At 38.6% G+C, this 24,017-nt stretch overlaps 1 protein-coding gene across 2 annotated transcripts in view; it reads left to right on the plus strand.

Moving 5' to 3' along the window:
• LOC121520793 (collagen alpha-1(XI) chain-like) overlaps positions 1 to 24,017 on the plus strand; it is a 162,556-nt gene that overhangs the window by 116,384 nt on the left and 22,155 nt on the right. For both annotated transcript variants that reach the window (XM_041804410.1, XM_041804412.1), the window contains exons 46-53: positions 10,480 to 10,587; positions 15,365 to 15,418; positions 18,465 to 18,518; positions 18,636 to 18,689; positions 18,833 to 18,886; positions 21,843 to 21,950; positions 22,131 to 22,184; positions 22,285 to 22,338. In XM_041804410.1, the coding sequence (XP_041660344.1) occupies positions 10,480 to 10,587; positions 15,365 to 15,418; positions 18,465 to 18,518; positions 18,636 to 18,689; positions 18,833 to 18,886; positions 21,843 to 21,950; positions 22,131 to 22,184; positions 22,285 to 22,338 (540 nt within the window). The remainder of the gene's footprint in view (positions 1 to 10,479; positions 10,588 to 15,364; positions 15,419 to 18,464; positions 18,519 to 18,635; positions 18,690 to 18,832; positions 18,887 to 21,842; positions 21,951 to 22,130; positions 22,185 to 22,284; positions 22,339 to 24,017) is intronic.

Raw genomic sequence — 24,017 nt, forward strand, 5'->3', positions numbered from 1 at the left:
AAACTGTTTAAAGGTTATACAGCTGACCAAAAGTCACACCTATTTACTAGTTATACCTTGAAAATGTATATAGATTAGATCAAAACAAGAACGTACCACTGGATCTTTTCACCGGAATGATTGTCCAATGTTAAGGATGCAGAAAAGAACTGCTTTAGACCACTCATCTCTAAAATCTAGGTACGGATCCACAGGTGGGTGGAGAGAGCCTTTTTTTGGATGGCTAAATGAGTTTTCAGAAGTTCTTCCTTTAAAATTAACACTGAAGCCACATGGGGAGCTCCACCCTATCAAACTCACCCTCTCCATCATAATAAAACACACAAGGCTCTACCAGCCACTGGATGGCAGGAAAGCTGCAGTCACAGCCATGGATGGTGGACTAATAATAAAGGAAACACATTGCTCCAGACCAGCTACTGAAAACCCAAGGGTCCAAGCATGTGAAGAAAGCCTATGTGATGGAGGTGAAGTGTCCCTTTCCAGGATTTTAAAATTGAAAGCACCAGGTTAAGACCAGAGTGAGTCTGGCATGAATGTTAGCCAAGCTAGTACCAGCCATCAACTCAACCAACCTGCAGAGGATGACACAGAAGGAAGACTTGATGTATAATAACATGCAAAAAATGTAGTTGTACTGCTTTTGTCAAACATGCTTGTCATACTGGCTTTCTTAAAAACTATATGATGGTGTAGAGACAGTATTAGAGTGGTCAAAGCATGTATTTCTGCACAGCTAACCGGCTAAATGATTCTAGGAGGCAAGCCAGTCTTTGGTTGGGTCATGGCTTGCCTCCTAGAAAATGGCCCACGGGCCTCCAACTGAATAACCTGTGTCCGTGGGTCTAACCTAAACCATAATTTGCTTGATATGAAAACATTTTGAGTCTTTTTGAGGTTCTCTGACCTTGCTGTTGGGGCTAGGAGTCCTTCCCAGGGACTTTTGCTGAATCAAAATCATTTTTGATGCTATTTTATTCACTCTTGGCCCCTTTTTATATTCAAAATACATGTTATCATTGAAAGAAGTTTAAGACAATTACCTCATGTTTAATGCACATTTTTAATGACTGGTATTTTAATGACACTTGGAGCACGAGGCCTCGGGCAATTGCCTACCTTTGCCTTGTGGTAACACTGCCTGTGGGTATCTCTGCCAAAGACAAGTTAAATCAAAGATAAACATCTTATTTCTGACAAGTTCTTCACAATTAAGGTCCATAGTTATATTCTTGAGTGCTTTTATTAAGTCAGTCAAAACAGGAAGTGTGGCTTTAAACCGCAGGTGCAGTGACACAGAGAAGCAGAGACATGAAATGAGTCTGGCATCATTAGTAGCACCTAAATATGCATTTAAAAGCATCATCCCTTTTAATTTTGTGACACTGCGATAGAATACCGTTACTGTAAAGAGCAAAAAACCACTTAATGAGCTGTTTCAGTGTATGGATACATTAAGAAACTTGACATAAATAGGTCTCTGTGGAGGGTGCAGTTACTACCAGGTCATCTGATTTGAAAACAATGTTTTATTCCCAGTGTAGGCAGAAGTTAAGTACTGCTCCAGCCGGGTCAGGGACACATTATGCAAGCAGTATTACTTTTAACTGCCACCTCTGCGGTCCAAAAACTTTTGGCTGCAGTCCCCATTCGTTTAAAAATCCCCATCCTTTATCATTTTAATGTAACACCAATTTCATTTTAATCACGACTTTTACTTCAGGGGAAGTATTAATATGAGGGTAACGGACACAGTTTTATTTTATCACAGTTGTTAACAGCTTGTCCTTTAGTGGGAACTTTTCAGCACCTAGACTTCAATTATTTTGCAGATATAGGTTTATATTGCTTTGTGGTTTTTACATATGATTAAACTTGTGACCTCCCAGTAGCAAAACCAACTCACACAACGCTATGGTACGCCAGTCATTTCCATATAATACCTCACGTGGCCTCACCAGGCTTAGCTGCAAACACCGCCTTGTTTTCTGCAGAGCATCCTCCACTCATCCATCTCATTAACACAACAGGAACAGTCCTGCCTCTACAATAGCTAATGGCCTGAGGGCAACCAACAGCTCATTGCTGTAAATTATCAGGCCTTAACAACCATTCGAGCAAAAACTTAGCATCTGCAGGGCTCTGTGGGAGCTACAATAGACCTGGTGAGACGGATTGCCGTAAGCAGGTAGTGCACCCAAGCTGAATAACAAATTATTTAACAGTTGTTTGTCCTGGTGAGTCAGTCTGCTCATGTGTATTCATAGATTTAAAAGTGAGGCGCGACTCGTGCTGCGTGGATTCAACTTTATCTGCTTTCTTTTTTATCATTGCAAATCCTAATTCTTTTATCAATTTAGACCCAACCACGCAAAACATGAAAGATTTTGCTGTTTGTGTAGGAAAATGAAGGATCTAATTCCCCTTCATCTGAGGCTTAACAAGGTTTACAACAAAATGAGTCACCACTTTGTTTTAAAGATGCAACCAAGGGCGATGAGTTTGAATATAACACTCCTAATCTCCATCAGGACGTGCGAAATATCTTTTTACATATTAGTGGAAGTTTTCTGTATCTATTAGCATCAATTAATAAGACATAGATGTTGTAGAAGAACAACTTTTAAGCATCACTTGGCAGAAAGAAACAGTTTTAATCTAACTCGATGTTAGGAAAACAGAATCCTTAAATAGCCCTTTTGGATTTGATTGCACATGGGAAAATGCTTCAAATTTCAGACAAACTCATAAAAGTTACTTCTTTGCTTTAAAAAAGAAATCCAAAGCAGCAAGTTTCATGACAAGACTTTATTCTGTGATCTTTTTTCCCTTGTAAGATCATCAGCATGTGTTAAATCTCCATATCTTGCAATCTTGTAAATTTTCTTTCAGGTTACCCAACATTTCCACAGTCTTAACTGCACTGTGAAAATTTTTCTGCAGAGCCCACTGACAGCATGTGTCAATCTTAACAGATCTACTCAAATAGGAAGTCAGAGAAAAGTTTCTTAAAGAATGATGATGTACCAGGTGGTAGCGATAGCCATCCTGCTATCAGCACTTACTGTTGTTGTTTATATTTGGGGGTGTGGCTGTTTTGGGATCCCCCTGCCCTTCAACTTGCCCACATGGAAAACATCAAGCAGGAACAGCTCACATTCCTGCTCTTTCTGTGTCTACAAGGAAAGCATTAGGTAATACCCAGAGCAGAACAGGCATCAAAGGCAACAGGATGACGCTGAATAAGTCAGAAGCAGAATAAAGGATGAGCTGGGGTGGAGGAGGGTTGCAAAAAGTGGCTTGCAATAAAGAGAGTCGGGCAAGAGCAGTTTAATTAATGCAGCCTGAGTGAGATTAACCAATAGCTTAAAAGCAGATTAGCTTTCCATCAGCTGATTGTGTGACATCAGCTGATCTCAATTATATGGCAGCCTTTGACTCTATGTCCTGCCTGAACTAACTCTAAACCCTCGATGTAAGGTAAAGACACTCAAATGCCATCACTATCATCAACCATTAGATATTCAGTAATCATGGCAGGTCAGGAAGCAAGAAGCTGCACAAATTATTGAAAGACAGCATATGGAGCTTGATTTTTAACCTGAGACATTTCACCTCAATTGGGACATTTACAGGACAGGTGTCCATCTCTTGCATGCAGATGATGGCTATATTTGAATAAAAAACAGGGAAAAAGGCAGCAAATATACTTGGGTGGCCCCAAGTGAGTACTGTTTATGCCTCGGAAATACTGCAAACTTGACCCTCTGGTCAATTTTAAAGCTTAACACCACGTAGAGACTACTGATCTCATCTCCCAGCACTTTATGGACAATGGGTCAAAACATGAAGCAACAGAAAAGTAAATCAGCCCAGTAGAGGCAAAGTAAATGTTACATATACAGTATATTGTTCTCTTTATTCCTACTTCAACTTCTGATGTCATGATCAAGCTGCTGATCCAGCTGGTTGTGCTGCACTTCACCTCAGAAACAGACTCAGTTGGTGAGGGCCATCAGCTGGAGATAAACCATGTTGAAGATGGAACTCTGCATACAGACAGGATACAAGTTACTATGACAGCGATCCCCACTGGCTCCTGTTGGCCAAATCATGCCTGCCTGTGCAAGTTATCTGGCTAACTCTTGTCCTTATCTTACACAAATTTAAATTGCTGTGACTTTATATTTAAAGTAAGATATGTAAAATAACAAGAGTATTAATGGATGTTTCAGGCCTCAGTATAACAATCCTGGCCCACTTTTGCCTTGAGGATAAACTAATAGGGGAAGCGTGTACATATTTTGAGTTCTTATTGAAAACACTTAAGAAGTCCAAGAATAAAAAAACATCTATTCTAGAAGACAGTGATAGAATATTATTCCCTTGAAGCATTTTGACCAGATGGACATTGCACCCAAGGGAGTCTGATGTTTCCAAAACCATTGTAGAGTCCGGAGTCTAAGCAGCACACGTGAAAATTTCCCTAAGTCTTTGGAATGATCTTCATGTGCAAACACAGTTTTCAACCCAACTTTGCCTGGATTTTTTCCTCCCTAGTAGCGAGCTAGTGAGTGATGCAGCAAGAAAATATACAGTGAGCAAGTCAGAGGGGTAATAACGTTAACATCATTTGAACAGCTGGCAACCAGTCTAATCTTTGCACATGCAAGGAAGCAGTTTTAGATTATTTTCTGCTCACCAGTATGCTTCCTTCCATTCTTTGGTAAAAGGATGTCATCATGTCCAATTACACTGAGCTTTGATATAAAAGGGGAAAAAAGCATCATGTTGTCCTTATTCAGTGTTTTTGGTCAATCTAGTGCTCCATAAGGTTTATTTCTTTAACAGTACACTCCCTGCTTCTTTAAATGCACGGTTATGACCTAACGACGGAGGGAAGCAGTGAACAAGTGGTGCTAAATCCTGCTGCTCTGCTCTGTGTGGTTATGTATTCCAGCATAATCTGAGCAGTCTAAGGCTGCTTGCAATACAATGTGAATGGGTTGCATCAGTAGACTTTTTTAACATTTTAAAATGATTTTTCATCATTAAAAATAGGTTTTAATAGTGCAGCTAATACACCAGATTTGAATGTAAAAAAACAAAACAAAACAAAAAAAAAACCTCTGTCAAAGCAGTCTGGCTGCAGACCGTTCATCTATGCCAGCCACTCTCACAGATGTTTTATCTGAGACACCTTATATCTCAGAACAGAAAACACTCAGATACTCAAACTTTCAAATAAAAGTGGATTATACTTCCATTTAGAGTATTGTAAGGGTTAAGGAAACAGTAGGGATATTAAAACTTAAATGTTAGAAACCTGACCTGCAAAACCTGAAACAAAATGTTTTACAAAGCTAAGTAGACTGACGGCTTACAGGAAAAAAGCGTATCCTCCATGAAAACATTTTTACAAAGCAAACATAGTTTATGTAGCTCTCTTAGCTGTGAAAGCTGTAAAAACATAGCTAACAGAGCTACACAGCTAATGAAGCTAAAGCTAGGCTTACATTTCTATGTTATCTAAGGAGCTAGGTTAGCTTTAGCTACATTTGCTAAAGCTAACTTGACCTTGGATAATGTAGCTACATAGTTAACGTAGATAGCTACTTAGCTAACATAGCTGAAGCTAAGCTCACAAAGCAGCTATGTAAGCTACATATCTATGTTATCTAAGAAGCTAAGGCAGCTTTAGCTGCATTTGCTAAAGCTTACTTGGCTTTGGAAAATGTAGCTACATAGTTAATGTAGCTACAGGTTTAACAGAGCTACATAGCTTATGTAGCTTAAGCTAAGCTCACAAAGCAGTTATGTAAGCCTTATATCTATATTATCTAAGAAGCTAAGTTAGCTTTAGCTACATTTGCTAAAGCTATCTTGACTTTGGATAATGTGGCTGTAGTTAACATAGCTATATGTGTAACATAGCTACGCGGCTAACATAACTGAAGCTAAACTCTCAAAGCAGCTATGTAAGCTACATATCTGTTATCTAAGAACCTAAGTTAGCTTTAGCTACATTTGCTAAAGCTATCTTGACTTTGGATAATGTGGCTGTAGTTAACGTAGCTATGTGTGTAACATAGCTACACGGCTAACATAACTGAAACTAAACTCTCAAAGCAGCTATGTAAGCTACATATCTGTTATCTAAGAAGCTAAGTTAGCTTTAGCTACACTTGCTAAAGCTTACTTGGCTTTGGATAACGTAGCTACATAGTTAACATAGCTGAAGCTAAGCTTACAAAGCAGCTATGTAAGCTTCATAGGCACACTATTTATGTAGCTACATTGGCTGCGTTTGGTAAAGCTCACATAGCTAAAGCTAGCAGACCCCTTTTCCTTTAGGAAGGGTGCCTATAAGAACATGAGCTATTCAAACCAAATTAGATTTTAAACCAAGCTGTAAACATGTATATTTCTGCTGTAAAAATGGCCATTTTAACATGAGTATAACTGCGACTTGCAGGGTCTTTGGTGCCAGTCTCAGGTGGACACTTGTGGAACTGTGGGTGTTTGCACTGTAGATTGCTTTTTGTTCATACTCACTGCTACTCATTCATCAGAGATTTATGAAAAGGGAAAAGAAGGATTATAGCGTCCACTATCGTGGTGTACCTGCTGATGAGCCCACCCAACCTCTCAGAGAGAGAAAACTCCACACTGTGAGAATCATTATTGAACGAGGAACTTTCAGGAGCAAGGTGTCTGAAATGTTCCAGAAATGTTAATGGTACATTTTTGAAAATAGCTATGATAAAATTAGAGCTGTTAGAAGCCCCAAAATCACCACCCACACACTATCATTTGACTTGACTTGACTTGACTATCAGGTGGGCTCGAGATGACACAAATCATTAATGTGGTCATTTTAGATCTTTTTACAAATACTGGGAGGAAAGGTATAATAAAAAAAGGTTTCCTATTTCAGTGATGAGAGCCAGGCTTTTCCCACTGTTTCAACAGTTCATCCAATTTCATCAAGCAAAGACCTTCACTGCCAGGTCTGTGTCAGAAAATAATGAAATGATAGCAACACAGGTTATCCACAATGTGTTTTAGGAGTGACAGATTATGCAGAATTTAGTTCAAGCATGCCACAGGCACTCAAATTACTGTTTCCAATCACCCCCAGGGGCCATTGTGGCTGTCAGCTTTGTGACGTGTTTTGGTTAAAACCTCTTTCAACTTTAGTCCACCTTGTCTCTGGCTCTTCACTTCAAAGCTGAACTCGTGCTACCTGTAATCACCCAACATTCCCTCCCTAAACTGCTCTGCATTCAGAACCAGAGCCTGAGGCTGCCTCCATGTCCCTGGGCTCAGCGAGAGCTCCACAAGCACTTTCAAGTGCTGACATGTGTTTGAACTGAAAACTCCCAGTTTGTCAGCACTTCACTCCTTCCCTGTAGTCTCCCTCCTCTATCCTCTGTAGCCCTGTGCATCGCTGGCTTCACACATTTAGTCAGCATCTTTCGCAAACTCTCTGTACCATGACCCTGTAGCTATGCCTCACTGTATCCTGATCCCTTGATTAGGAGCTGAAGTGATCTGGCTGATGTGTCCCCAGGTAGAAGCACAGTGGGTCAGTGGCTCAAACTGTTGCCTCACCAGTGTCCACCTTTGTTTGCATTTTCCTCCAAATAGATTAATAGACCTCCCTGCTTGAAGGATCTGCAGGCTCACTCAAAACCCCTAAACAGCATGTGAGAGCAAATTTCTAGTAATGCAAAGTCACTGAGAGAGACTACCAAGTAGAGACTAGAAGGGAAATAAAACAAATATAAAAGAAGATAACTGATGTCTCTCGGTGAATTCCCTTAATGTGGGCAGCTTTTGCAGTCGCAATATTGTTTTAAGAACTATTAGTGGCCATATTTGGATGAAAGGGTCCATTCAAAGAACGGTATAAAAAACACTCTCAACAATGGCATCCAGTGAGTAGAGTCCGAAATCCTTCACAATGATAAACTGTTAGCCTCTACAGAGGTGGGCTTCATGTTAACCTTTTATGGGGCAAGGAAACGTGACGAGCTGTCTGTAATACAGTTGATCATGAGTGATTTTTCCCAGCCAATCAGTTGTTTCCTGTTTCCGTCTGAACTCAAAAATCTTTTTGGCACAAACAAATGGCTGAAAAATCCTAACTAACCATGATAAGTTGATGAAACTTTCACATTATCAAAGTAAATAGTTGTGCTAAATGTCATGGCAGGTTTTGTTTGCATAGGATTTCTAGCAATCACTGCAATTTAAGTGATTTATGGATGTAAAATGTTGTCTATGTTGAATTGTAGGGCAAATTCATCTAGCAACCATACTAAGAGATTTTTAGTAACTCATTATATATAGGTAAATAGAGCTCTGTAGTATAGTTAGATGTAAATAAGGTATAATTATTAAAATAGGTGTGAATTTTTGTCAGTTATATAACCTTTTAATAGTTTTTTTATGTGATTTATATCAGTTTTGTTTTTACTTATTTCTGTTTATATTATTCTAGACATTTAGTATTTGTGATGTTTTTATGTTTGCTGGTAGAATAGTTAAGTAAAAATAAGTGGTATAAATAGTGAGATGTGTGTGATTTTAGTCACAGCAGTTTAACAGCTTTATTCTGTGTACATGGCATAAATCAGTTTTCATATTTACTGTAAGCGTCATCACTTTTTAAACTCACTTAGTTATTCAACATTTGTGATTATTGTAGGTGTCCTGTTGGAATTATAAGATAAAACTGGTGCTACCGCCATTACTGATACAGTATTCTGTGGCCAGTCATGTCTAACCAGAATCTAATTTAAATCACTTTTCAGTGTGAAAATGAATACTTATTAGACTCTATATGTGTTTATTGTCTATTATTAACATCGTAGTAGACTATATATTGCCCATTAAAGGGCAAAGATTTGTGTATGGTTACTTTGTTACTTTGTTAACCCCAGGTTTCCCCAAAATGAAAAAATACTGGTAAGTGACAAAAGAACAAAATTCTTGGGATGTCCAGCAACAATATTCTTGGGCTTAAATTTTAGAATCTCCAAGTATTTCAATGAGTGCCTTATGAAGGGTTAACCTTTTTTTGGCCTCGTTTCAGAGTGCTAGGGGTTTATTTTTCTATCCTTTTCAGAAACATTTTCTTCTATTGATAATTTTAGTTGTCTCCTTTTAGTATACACCCTCTAATAAACAAGCCATGAAATGTATATGGAACTATTTAAAATTATAAGTATTTAACTTAAAGGTTCCTGAGTGTTACATTCCATTTGCATTGATTTTAGCGCCCCCATGTGGACAAAACCAAACCTCTTTGCTGATTTTTTTCTGAACATGTATGTGACTTGTAATTTCCTGTATAAGTTATCTTAAGTTTACTGTGTTTATGTCAAATTTAACACTCAAAAACAACTCCCACTCTGAGGGTTTGTCATGGAATTGTGAGCAAAGATTGCTTGTGCAGGGTGCTTTAACTGTAATTTATCTGACACCTACCCTGTGGCAGTGATGAAAGGTCTCAGAAATGACTGTGTGGAGATTAAAATCTTGCCAAACATGATCTGGTTTCTTTTATAGGTCATGTAGTGGCAGAGGTATTTATTTTGGTCTCTTTCATTACCCTCTGAAAACTCCTCATGGGAGCTTTAATGGTCATAATTCAAACTGATTTAAATACTAGAAATAAAAAGCGTAGATAAATATTTTTACTAATATGTGCACAGGCACACAGCCTTGTCCTAGTTAAGCCACCCTACCCCCCCCCCAAAAAAAAATTTTTACTCTGCCCCATATCACTGGTAGCCTGTGTTAAAGTATAACCATTTGTATTGTCATTCAACTGTATAATGTATACCATTTTTTGATAAATAAACATAACTTTGTAAGACTTTATTAAGAAGACTTAATAGACCATTAACTTTACAATAAAATGTTTGCTGTTTAGTTGAATAAACATAGAATTCTGGTCATTTTTCTATATTTTCTATGTACTTTTTATTGATAGCAGTTTTATTCACCCCCTGCTGAACACCCATCAGTGACATGCAGGTTCAAAGCCCTTCCACATTACCTCCACTTTTAAGACCAAGAGGCTAAGTCCATTTTCACTTTGGAATAGTCTCTGCTGTTGACCTGTCCAGGATGCATGCTGGGAAGCGCTCCAGCCTCTTTAATGGCCCTGAGCAAAAATATGTGGGTGTGGAGGTTTGATGGATGGATGAAATAGCCATAAAATGACCTTCAGAGAGGCATTAATCTGCCCTAATCTATGTTTGAGTAGAGGCATGGACTCCTCCTCTGCTATGTGAGCTTCAATACACTCTTCCATAACCTTGAAAAGGATTAACGGGGCAGAGAAGTTAAAAAAAAAGGAACAATCTACACAGATATCAATGTTTTTGGACTTGTGTTTGCTAAAACTTCAGCCAACTTGGATCAGAATAAAGATGTCGAGTTTTAATGAGCTCTGACCTCCCACAGGGCAGCGATGGTGAATCTGGACCCAGAGGACAGCAGGGTATGTTTGGCCAGAAAGGAGACGAAGGACCCCGAGGATTCCCCGGTCTGCCAGGACCCATCGGACTGCAAGTGAGTCTAGATTTAATCTGCATCCTTCCATGTTTATACTCCTTTTATGAACACATGACTTCTGGATCACGTTGAATGCAGCCTAGTAGGTAGACTCATCGCTCTCCCCCTCCGTCAAACCCAGCCAGAGCAGAATGAGTCCTCATGCTCTTTAAAACGACAACATTTCACTTCTCCTTACATCATTTACATTGCATCCAAACAGAGCGTAATTTATTAATGCAGCCTCAGCTCCTAATAACACTTTGTATAGCTCCTGGGCAAATAATGCTTTTTCCACCCTCAAGGACTTTCCCCAGCATTGGCAGTGCTAAAAATCCATCACCATCGCAAACATTTTGCATTTGGCATCATGCCGCGGTGTTAATGGTGGAGGGGAGGCTGCCGTTGTTTTGTTTTTTTTTATACTCAGACCGAATCATTATCATGCAGTAAACTCCTTCCCTGCAGTGCTCACAGGCCCAAATAAGGGACCAGCTGTGGAGGTAACCTGTACTCAATCTGATATTTTTGTATTTTTCTAATGTGTAAATTCAACACACATAGAACAACACATATTTCATAGAGGAATGAGAGTGGCTGAAGCTTTTGATACAACACATTTTACTGTGAATCCAACTATAAAAGGTCTGTTTGTATTGCTGTTTGTCCCTCTGCCTACACATGGACTGTAGCTTTTATCAATAAATAACCCACGCTTTTATTTTCCACTTCGACACACACTGATCTGTGAACATTTGTCTTATTTTTAATGGTGGTGGATCATTAAGTTGAAGTGCTTTCTTGGAATCCAGCAAAGATAAGAAGCATTTTTCTGTTTTGAAATGACCCAGTGGCTTTCAGGAAAAGATATAACATGTTTCCCCCATCACAACAAAAAGCAATTAAACCTGGCACTGGATATAACTTTACTTTATGAGGTATAAAAGATAGCTTTTGATGGCTGACTTTAGCTAAATATTGCACATAACTATACATTTAGTTTTGCATCGACAATCATCCTGTAACTGTTCATTTTCAATATTTTTCACTGTTTCAAACCTCTTGAAAACAGCAAAACAAAAGCATCATTTAGTTGTAAATTCTGTTCTTTATAAGTAAATGTAAAAGGATTGAATGAAACCAATTGAACTGCTCAGAGTAACATTGATGGTATTTAGTTGGCTACAGCTATTTTCTTGATTTAACACTGATATCAAAAAGACACGAAGTAGAAAAGAAGATAAGATAAGCTAACATTATGAAGATGCAGTTTGCCAAAACATTAGCAACAATAAGCAAGCCTGAGGTGGTGTAACATAGCAAAGTTTGCTGTAAGGGGATGCTATATGTGATGTTACTTACTTGATCCATGAGGTGATACCTGTTACTTTGCAGCAAACTTTGCTAACACCATGTCACCTTACCTTGGAACAAATGTAGACATCACTGATGATGTTTTTTTACATTGAGCAGGCTGTGTGGTCGGCCACATAGCTGAATCAAAACACTTTTCATTGTTTATGTTAGGTTTACAAAACTGTATAAAACACACTCCAGTCTCTGGCCTTATTAGGTATCAGTGTTGCTTTCAACACATACAAACCATTTGTCGTAAGTCATTTTCTGGACCTATAACTGCATAAATTCCAGTAGAACCCTGTGAAACTCAGAATTTCCAGTGTATTTCTAGAGAAGTCTTTGAGCCGTATGTCCAAGTGCATTCGCAAGAAATGTGATTGTCTCATGGTGTTGTAGGGCAATATTCAAGGATTAGTGAATTATTGAGCATTTTAGATTAATTTTCTTGCATCCAAAGGTTTTCAGGTTATTCCCACAGAAAAAAAAAACATTTGTATTATCTACAATTAAAACTGCTTTAGTGTACTGGACATTTCACACATTGTATTGATGTATGAAACAAAAACAGTGAGCACAACACTGAACCTTGGGGAACCCCATTCTTAATCTTCAAACACTAGTCTGGGCTGGAGACCCTTCATCCCTGACAGCCACTCTCACAGACTGTTGTGCCGAGTGGCTGTCTCTATCAGAACAGAAATACAAGCCAAAACTTTTGAAATAAAATCAGATTAAACTCCAGTTTAAGGTAAGGGGTAGGATGCCAAAGTGCATCGTTAAAAGCCTAACCAGAAAAATCTGATTAAAAATAGTTTAATAAAGTTGGGTAACAGTCCACTTACATGAAAATACCTGTCTTCGATTAAAACATTCTAAGACAGCAAGCTTTGCTTACCTACAGCTCCGCTAGCTACGTAAGCTACATAGATAACATAGCTACATAGCAAATGTTGCTACATAGCAAACAAAGCTACATAGAAAATGTGTCTAATGCTAAGCTCACAAAGCAGCTATGTAGCTAAGGGAACTTTAGCTACATTGCTAAAGCTAATTGAGCTATAGATAACATAGCTACATAGCTAACATAGCTAAAGCTAAGCTCACAAAGCAGCAAGGTAAGCTGCGTAAATATGTTATCTTTGTAGCTATGTTAACTTTAGCTATGTTTGCTTCAGCTCACATAGCTAAAGTTAACTCAGTTACACTGGCTTGTGTAGTAATGTTAATTACATAGGTAACATAGGTACATTAGCTTTAGCTAAAGCTAACAAAGCTTAAGCTGTTCTAAATATTCCTTTTTTTTTTTTTTGCTGTTGCCTAGTCTCTTAAGTTTGCAATGTGTTTTTTTCATTCTAGACTTTGTTGATGAATAAAGTTAAACTTTGAAGAAAAAATCTAGAACTGAAATGCGTTGTATCGGCACATTATCAGCACATACTGTGTCACAGATGAATAATCTGCAGCCAGACGCCTCTCTAATCTTCAACTGGTGGGATTTTATCCATATGATTTGTTCATGTCAGTTCCTTTTATTCATAGTAGTTAACTGATTTACCACATGACTGCCACTCACCTTGTTCCATATGTCTAAAGCTTTATTGTTGCTATTACTATTACTATTATTAAGAAGTGTAGTTGAAGGAGTCCTATTATTCCTGAACCCATAATATTGATTACACAGTACATATATGTGCAGTACATGCCCTGGAGCAGGCGTCCATGAGCAACGCACTGGCTGCAGGTTTAAATCCCAAACCTGTTTGTAGCAGGTCTTCCTCCCATATTTCTCTTTAGCTGTCCTATCCAATAAAGGGACCCCCCGTCCCCCAAAATTAAATCATGTCTCCCTTTAAGAAACAATCAAAAATGATGCAGATTGAAGTTTCCCTTTACTGAACCTTTGCTGTATATAACAGCATGTGTATCTCATCTTTACATGACCACTGCTCAGCTTACTTTGCTCTTTTTTTCCCCTCAAAACTGCGTGTGAGCAGAAGGGCAAAGCATTTGATCATTTCACCAATCAGCTTAATTCTAAAAGATTTGCTTTGGTGGCAATGAATAAAAAACAGCATATTTCAGGAAAATTTCAGAGTCAATTAACCAAGGACTCTGAGGATGAAATTAGAGCGAAGCCCTGCTGGTCAATAGGGTTAGATAACATTGTTATTAAGTGCAATTGGCTTTTAATTGGGCATAATGCACTCCATCTCCACTCTTTTAATTATGTTTGGCTAGGCTGCCCTTCAATAGATGGCAGCAGCCGCTGCGAACTCAGCTCTTCAGTGCAATTATCTGCAGCATTAATGGTTTTTGACTATGGGGAATGAATGGCTCTGCTTTGAAAGGCTTCCATCATTTGGAGCTGTGTTTGCCTTGGAATATTGGTGTCCTCACTGAGCTGACGAATACTTCCAATTAAGAGGTTAAGATGTGGACGTAGTGGAGAGTAAATGTAAGATGTGATTACACCAGAGTGTACTTATACTTCAAGGCTAGTGTGGAAATAAAGGGGAGTGCCAATCCCATTGATCAGCACTGATACGTGGGTATTTACTGTATTAGGTGGGTGTTAATCTAGCATTGTAATCCATTAGAACACATTTTTAAAAAGGAGCCAAGCATTCATCAAAAGCTGTCACATCCAAACATTAAACATGAGATAAGTTGATGCTTTATTTATTTTCTAATTTTAACACGGCTGTGTTTTATTACAGTGACTGAATCCCCCATCAGAAGGTGTTATTAATGAGCTTTTTCTGCCGTTTCATAGGTACAGTAAATCAACAAAATGGGCTGAAAGTACACATATGTGATTTCAATGATCGATATCCATGTCACTGTGATTTTGCAGCAACTTATCATTACCGCTGCTTTCCACCCACCTTCTTTTATTATGCATGCTCCATCAAATGAGTATAACTAGCACAACAAATATCTGTAATTATGGAAATAAACAAGACGCTACAATAGAAAGTGAGAGCTGCTTCATGCTGCTGCGCTACACCAAAGTTATATTCAAACTGTTAGAGTCAAACATGACTGAATCTCAAAAGTGGATAATAAGCATGGCCTGCTCTGCCCCCTTTGTTTCCACTTTCCTGTGGACGTGGATGGATGAGGCTCCCAGCCTGTAATTTACACAGTCTGATTATACCCAAGCCTCCCATACCCTTTAATTACAATAGGTGTCCCTTTTGACTAATTGTGTGTTTACACTCAGGGGTTCAGCTTGTATTAATGCGTCCTCCATTGCGCTACATCCTCAACCCCGCTGCTCAATACACATCACATAAAAGAACCTGTTAATGAGCTGCACAAATGTATTAATGCTCCCGTCTGTGGATTATTTAATGTGCCGTTTTGTCTCAGGTGTTGCCGCACATGACCGTTTTTTTTGCTTTGTTCAGAGCAATATTTTTCTTCTTCTTCACAGGGTCTGCCCGGCCCCCCCGGTGAGAAAGGAGAGAATGGAGACGTCGGAGCAATGGTGAGTGTGGATTTCTCTCTGTTGCAGCCATTCGCATTGTTTTCACGTACAACCCAGCGAGGTGGGAAATTGTGCTGATTGTTCTGAAGTTTTGGCTGGTGGCTGAGTTTGGCAACTCCAGCAGGCTCTTGACAGACGCTTCAGAAGTCTGTGGAAGATGGATTGACAGAAAACAAAGACAACATTTGTGCTGGTGGAAAACTTTGCATACTCCGCTCCCGTTCAGTATGTGGGTTTTTTTTTTTTTTTTTAACAAGTTCGTCACTTAAGCTACAGAAAACAAAAAATTGACTCAGAATAGTTTGAAAAAAAGCATGCATTATGATTTTGTAAAGGTGGCATCAATAGAATGACACTAATGCCTGGGTTAAATAGACACTCAAGCTTTTATATGCTGTCACTTTCAGATTTCTGGCCTTGGTTCATGCAGGAATACCAGACTTTTTAAAAGGCTGCATAGTTAATATGAATTGCTTAACTGTTGCAATAGTTTTGTAGTAAATACATCACAAAAGCCTGAATTTATTTCAAAAATGGTTTTATGTACTTTCTAACTTAGCATGGATACATTTCACCCAGAAGATTAAGGCTTAACAATGACAGTGCAGGCTTTCATGCAATTCTCATCCAGTCAGATTAAGCTGAAGTTAATCATTAGATACCATCAAGTATGCAGTCTTGATTTAGTTTACATTCAGGAAAATCATGTTGCAAAAATGTTCAGAAAACTGAAGAACAGCAGAATGACATAAAAACTGTGAGCTACATAGCAAAACCATTCCCTTTAAGAGATATTGAACATTAGCTTTGCAAAGCAGAGTAAGCCAGGGCCCGGCCCAATGCTGCCCAAAGCTCAGAACCAGGTCATGCCAGGATCCCCACCTCTACCCTTGGGCCCAGGCCAGGTAGGGCTGAAGGGGAGTCAAAATGTTCAGAGACACACATAAATTTTATTTTTCCATATTTTTCTTAGTTTTTCCACTTTTTTCCAATCTCTCAGCTTCAGAACAACTTCCCCTGGTGGAGACCCGGTGCAAAACTTATGAGATGTGGGAAAAACCATAAGAAAGCATGTTTGTTGAATTAAGCAGTATTTTAAAAAGTTTTCTTATAGTGGTAAATGAGGGAGAAAAGCTGTTAAAAAGTGGTACTGGCAGCCAGCTCTGCCCTGCAAACACACAGGGGAAGGTTGGAAAGAAAGAAACAGCAGCATAATTTCAGGTGAAGGAACAATAAGCAAATACCTCAATTCATCATCTGGTGTGATGCAGCTCATCTTATCAGTGAAGCCATTAGTTATCGAGCTTGTGCTCTCCCAAAAGCCCTGCAGTTCAGCACACAGTGATGTCTGCATGTCTGTAACTGGCATGCTTCTGTTTTGCGTTTATTATGATCTCATCTAAACAGAATTTTGTCATTAAGCAATTCAGAAATGCAGTTTAAAACTTGAATATTAAAACCAAGTTATTAAAATCAGTTTGGGTTTACATCTACAGGCTTTGGCTCATAAATACAGAGAGAGCATGCACAGGCTGTATTTTTTAGGCCCAGCTCAGCTCTGAAGAATTGGTCAGATTCCATGTTTTTCTTTAGGTCAATCCATCTTGAAAAGTTTCAAGATAAAATGCTTGTTACTGGTCAGAGAATGACCTGATGAATTGGTGTCATTTAAGGAGAGCAAAACTTCTGTGGGCGGGGTTTAGTTGAAGCAACTGCAAGCCTGTAAAGAGATTAGCGTGGATGCTGCTATAGCTGCAGTTTTATCAGAACTGGACAACATTTCTTTATTAAGAAATGAGCAAAGAACCACAAAGATTTTCTTGCTGGAAAAGATGTTTTTGCTAATTTCCCAATCGACTTTGGCAAGATTTTAATCTGCAAACTTGTTCCATTGATGGGGTAGAGTCATGGACAGACATGACAACAGCTACCTGTGGAGCTCCATTAAGTGGTTTCGTCCTCAGTGCTTGTGCTGCACAATATGGTAATAATGTGCAAATGTATTATACTACAAGGTCCGTCTAGAAAATGCAGTAGAGGCACTACTGATAACTTAAACACCTTTCTGCAAGCCTTTTAATTGCAACTTAATACAGAAATAATTGCATCCTTTTATAAGATTATGTAATTGCACAGCCGGACATTGCAATTGTGATAAGATAGTGCAGCTCTAGGCAGTGCCAGTGCACACCTACATCAGTTAAAGTTTTGTCACTCTGATCAGCCTTTAATGAATTTGACAGTGTTTATCCTGCACATTCTCATGCCGTGCATGTGAAACAGTCTATGTGGCATGTCTGGTTATTTGAGCATTGCTTATTTTCCTCGTATCATTTGAGACTGGGTGCTACATATAATAGGCTTTAAGACTGTTGCCATCAAGCCATGCATTGCACACAGCAGTACACAGCTGCAGTGATCAGAAACAAACCCTGATTTAGCTACACAGCAGGAGTCGTCAAACAGAACACTCCCGGAATGGCTGAAAAGTTTTGTTTGATATTAACTCTTCACTTCATTCACTTACTATATCACTGATTTGGCTCTAACTGGAATGACTGCTATGTTTTGCTTATTTCCAAAGGATGATATATCAGTAATTATATGGAAAAATCTCTGCACTTTTCCTTGTGAACGTAGTTCCACTCATTCACATGGTTTACATACATTTACATAATTATGTTGGACGTTCTTGGCTGTACTTGTCAGTTGTGTATCAGTCATAATGGTACTTTCTAAACCAGAAGAGAGACTGTTTATTTCTATGCTTTTGTGTATCATATTATTATATTTAAGTATATCTGTGATTGTTTTATGGCTATTTTCTTCAGCCATAGCTGTATATCACTGCTGTTCTTTATTTTGAAAGCCAAAAATAGCCTTTTTTTTCCTGATTATCTAAGCCAAATGAGCCTGATAACTTAAGAGCCAACATTTTTATAGTGAAATTAGGGTGCATAACATATCTAAGATGACCTCTGTAATGAATAAATAAGTGATTTTGGAATTCCTCTGTACTTATCACAACTTCTACTTTTGCTGACAGGGTCCACCTGGTCCTCCCGGCCCCAGAGGTCCTCAGGGTCCCAGCGGAGCTGATGTAAGTTCGGACTTTGTCTGACTATGTGACTGTTCAAGTCTAGAAAAAAAAAGTTTTTCACCAACCCGACCTTCCTAAGGGTAACTTCTGTCTGTCCTCATTGTGATTCATCCACAGGGTGCACAAGGTCCTCCCGGTGGTATTGGTGCAATGGGAGGTGTTGGTGAGAAGGTAAGAATACATTCCCAGTATTTCAGCAGTATTTCTTGACTAAGCTTTAACTTTATTTTAAAGGTTGTTTAATTCTTTTTACTCAGGAAGAACTATTTGATTTGGCACATTTTCATCCAATTTTGTTCTTTGTGATTAAACAGGGAGAAACTGGTGAGGCTGGCAACCCAGGATCACCTGGAGAGCCTGGTATTGGTGTAAGTACTCCTTCAGGATTGTGTTTTTTATATGTACAAAAGAAGATGTATTCATCTTTAAACAGCATTTTTAATACAATTCGGTCTTCTCTGTTTCACCAGTCTGCCTGTGAATACTTAAGAGTTCAGCAGAATAAGTTGTGTTTTTATGTGACACTTCAGCTGTGGGGGCTGCTCTAGCTCCTGAGTATTTCACCTCCATGTTACTGTAGGCTGATGTTCAGCTGTGCTAGCAACCTGAGGGCTTTACAACAGATAATTAGCTCAGGCATATTTCCACACCTCCACTGTTTGTACGTGCTGTCGTTTAACCTCCTCCTCTTGTGAGAGGCTGGTGAAGGCAAAAGTCAGTCTGTTTGTGTAAGGCAAGGAAAAAAATCATGATGAAATTAAGTTGTTAAATGTCAAAACATTAGCAGCAATGACCAATGACTGCATTTAGAGATAAGCAAGATGCCCCTGCATTATGCACTGATATATAGCTCCTTTCCATTTACCAAAACACGCAACTGAGTCCCCCATAAAATGGCAGATCCCTTAGATTGATAGTCTTTTATATGTTTACTTTCTCTGTTTCTTCAGGTGAAAAACAAATTTATATATTTGAATTTTAAGAGAGGATGCACAGATGCACTGGCTTATCATTGGAAGTGGCCAATATCAGCCCTGTCGTGGTTTATCTGGAGTTAAATTGACTTGTGGCATTATGTTAGACATTATACTAAGCCAACTGCATCCCGCTTATTCCTGATTAATATCTTCAGAGGCATTACCAGAGTTTGCAGAGTCACAGAGTACATTTCAAGAGATGAATTTTAAAAGGAAAGTTTGGGCTGCTTTGCAGATGCCTGATTGAAACAGTACAAACAGTGGTGTCTTGTTATACTTTTGACTCCACAAACACTATCCTAGTTATGTAACTGGCTCAGTCCTATTTTCAATTGTTACTACTACTCTGCATTAAAAAAAAAAAAAATACCCATATAGTATATGTATTTATGTATTTTTTTAGTTCCTTGGTTCTCTTTGGGGGATCAGGACTCAAGAATGGGTAGCAGAACCATTTTCAATGGGTCAGAAATGTGTGTATGGAAAAAACGTGCCGAAAAAAATCTATGATGCGCATATTTTCTGAAGGAAATATCAACGTATCTTAGTTCTGTTTAATCATTTTTTTCCATTTAAAGTCCAAATCGCACCATTTTTTAATTTAGAAATAACAAATGGTTTAAATTGAATGATTTTATAGATTTGGGCCATAATCCTGAGGCTTAATTGAGGCAATTATTCTGGTCAAAAAACTACTTCAAGCAGTCACTTTGTATCCCCATTGTCAACTCCATCACATGTTTTGTTAATTTTACAAGAAAATGCATTATCCTCTGTTCATTTTATTCTCCATATTATTATTATTATTATTATTATTATTATTATTATTATTATTATTTCAATTAAAACACATTTGCTCATGTCTATAGAAAAACAACTAATTTATTTTAAAAAGATTATTTTATCATGGCTGATATTAAAGATAGAGTTAGAAAATCATAAAATTCAGAGAAAATGCAGCTTAGTGAAGAAAAAATGGGAAAATAGTGCATTTGTTACTTGATAACTGAATTTAGATAATTTGGATAATTGAACACTTGACATTTATCTTAAATTGATAAAATAAGAATTAATACATTTAATACACCCAAATGATTCCTTTAATTTCTTAACCTTTCTACTACAGAAGCCCTAAGGCCATGTATTCACATATATTATTTACTCTGTTTTCCTGTGATAATAGGACAAATCAACTCATTATCATGGGAAACAAACATTGTGAAAACAAAAATTAAGTCATTATCATGAGAAAGATACACTGTTATCTTGAGATAACGTCAAAGATAAGTCAAGATCACCAGAAAATGGTCATCTGTTATCACGGTAAAACAGAGTAAATAATACGTGTGGATATATGGCCCTCAAGGGCTTCTGTAATTTACCAATAATAATGGCACAAGTGTTTATGCCCTTCAAAGACTACATCCTGTTCAATGGTGTGTAATGTACGTACGTGTACAGCTAAATCCAACAAAGTGTTTACATTTAAATGATTTTTTATGAAATTTAAAATGCAGGTAAATACTTGAGTTTCATGTTATGGGTTTTCCTTAGCCTAGGAAGATTTTCAGGCTTCAAACTGGGCTACGGCACACTTAAATTTGGGAATGGCTGGTCTATGATAATGTCGTTATTCCACATTATATACATAAAGTCAGTTCACAGTGGTGTTCACCTGCTAGGTTAAATATTAAGTCCCTGATCTTAAAACTCTCTGGTCAGAACAGTGCCATTCATCCAGGTTAGGCAGTAATCACCAGCTGTGTGGACCTGGCCTGACTTATGTGTGAGGGGACGGTCACACTCCTTTGAGTCTGAGTCCAGCAGGTTGTATTGATGTATCCATCTGCTACCACGTGTCTGTTTACAGTGACAGATAGAGCCAGTGTTGCACATCACATCGAGGTCAATTTCCAAGGTGGCACGCTGGCATCGACAAGAGAACGGCTCTGCTCTAATGGGCTGACTAACGATTCTGGGCTTGTAATTACGCTCCAACTGCTGCTCTGAGTCACAGCCAACTCTTTAAGACACTGTTGCTGCTTTTACGAGGGGAAAAAAATAACGATAATGTAATGATAAGACTATTTATGTGGTTATTTGGAGGGCTGAAAAAGATGTCAGTCAAATTTCCAGAGCAGATGATTTGAAAAGCTTTGTCGCTGTTTCTTTTCAGCTCTCTGGATCCTCTCCTGAATTGTTGGAGGCAGTTTTGTTTTGTTTTGATAACAGTCAGAGTGACAGATTTGATGACACATATGTTTCGTGCCTTATTTAGCATGATACTGTCAAAGCCCGTATGTTGTCTTCATCTTGACAAGTGTGTGATGTATTTTTTTCCCTTCAGGGCCTTAAAGGAGAGACTGGAGAGAAGGGAGAGACTGGCCCTCCAGGAGCTGCCGGACCCCCCGGTGGCCGAGGACCCTCTGGAGATGATGGTCCCAAGGGTAACCCTGTACGTCAGCTCCTCCGCTACCCACACGGCTTCTGACTGATGCACTATTAAAGCTGTCAGCGGCAGAATCACTGTGTCATGTTTCTTGAGTTGAGCTGTCTGCCGCCAGACTGCTTGTTGACGTGATGTCAAATCGTTTGAGTTGAGCTCAGATTTCTCACTGTCTCCGTCTGTCTGCAGGGTCCTGTGGGCTTCCCAGGAGATCCTGGTCCCCCTGGTGAGCCTGGTGCTGCTGTAAGTACTTCAATTATCCCCCAGTCTATCATACACTCTTTCCAACAACTGTATACCTATCAGTAAATGCATTTCATATGAATTTGTGTGTTTTTTTCAGGGTCTTGATGGTCTACCAGGTGACAAAGGGGATGATGGAGAGGCCGGACAACCTGTAAGTTTTAAGTGATATAAAATTCTTTAAGGTGTACAAAAATACACACATATTGACCAGGCACTTAGTGTATAAAGGGTATGCATTGATGGCCCGCCTTTCTAAGCTCCTTTAAAACAACCTCAGAAACAGCACTGGAACATGCAGACATAACCAGCTTCTTTTAATTCAAAGAGTCATGGCTCCTTTAGTGATTTTTTTTTTGGCATTAGTATCAATAGTTATTTAACTGTGATTAACACACTGATTTACACTTTTGATATTAACTTGGATGTTTGAAAGTCTACCAGTTTGTTTGAGCTGTTGCACATTAAATCTTGGGATATGCTGGGCTGGACTGATTCAACTTTGCAAAGCTGATGGATTGTCCAGATTTGATGTCTGTCATCATCTGGAGCCATCCTGCAAAGCTTGAAGGTAAAATGCTTGTGGGCAGAAAATAGTCTGATCAATCAGCATCATTCGAGGAGAATGAGGCAGTAGCTAAGAGTGTGGTTAGTTGTACTGCAAGCCTGTAAACAATAGCTGCCAGTGAAGAGATTAGCATTGATGCAGCTATAGCAGCAGTTTTATCAGACCACTTACTTTATCCCCTCTTGGAGGTTGCCATTTTGCCATTCTATTACTGCTATCCATGCATTTATAGCTCTTACAGAGGCTTTTCTAGTGAGCCTGGACATTTGGTGACTTTTCAGGGTATTTAAAGATTAAATCCACACCAGTAACTGTGACATTGACTGTCTTTTTATCCAAAACATGTTTCGTTTCTGCTGCTAGCAGCTAATACCATCCATTATTCTCTATCCTGCAATGTTTTGTGACGGGCCGTGACAGCCAATGGCAGGCTTCTCCATCATTGCGTCATGCTGTATCAAACTGCACTTGTCTTGACACTTTGATCATGCAGGAGATGGACTGAATAGCTCATAATGGAGAGAAAGAGAGACAGAGAACCCGTGATGTGTCCCTCTGTGTCACTGCAGACAGGACCTGCTTTTTATAATGGCATGAATATAGCCAATACAAATGGGTGCAAGGACATTTTTGCAAATATGTGAATATTTTGAAAGTTTTTTCTCACCAAATCATTTTTTTTTTTCACTTTATGTTCTCCAAGAGACGGAAGAACAAGTTTATGCAAAAGAAGTCCAAGTCATGATTGTTAACTGTGTGTCACATGTAAAAACTTTGAGTTTTATTTCCTCTTTTGTATTTTCTTTGATATTTATTGTCCCAGGACTTTGAAAATTGTTTCAGGGTTCATTCAGACTCTCTGAACCAACCAGCTATGGGCTTGTATTATTCTCCTGTTGCATGGTGTGTACAGTATTTCCTCCTTGTTGCTTTAACAGTTAAACTATTTGATTTCAAATGAGTCTTATTACATGTTTCATCCCTTTATCCAAAGGAAATTAACTCTGCCCTTGTCCTTTTATGTCTGATAGCCCAAAAAGGATAAGCGGTGTAGAGAATGGATGATAGATGTTTGCATGTTTGTTATGCAGCATTCAGGCTGAATGTTGACTTTATAGCTCTTAGTGGGATTGAAGAGAGGTCTGCACAAGGCCACATCATGAGCATACCCTCTATTCAATCATATGGAATATACAGAACATAGTCGTTACAGTTCTATAAGTCGTTCTATTGAAGGCGACCGTGCTATATGGAGTCAGAGAAAA

The sequence above is a fragment of the Cheilinus undulatus genome, linkage group 13 (assembly GCF_018320785.1).
Source record: "Cheilinus undulatus linkage group 13, ASM1832078v1, whole genome shotgun sequence".
Taxonomy (NCBI): domain Eukaryota; kingdom Metazoa; phylum Chordata; class Actinopteri; order Labriformes; family Labridae; genus Cheilinus; species Cheilinus undulatus.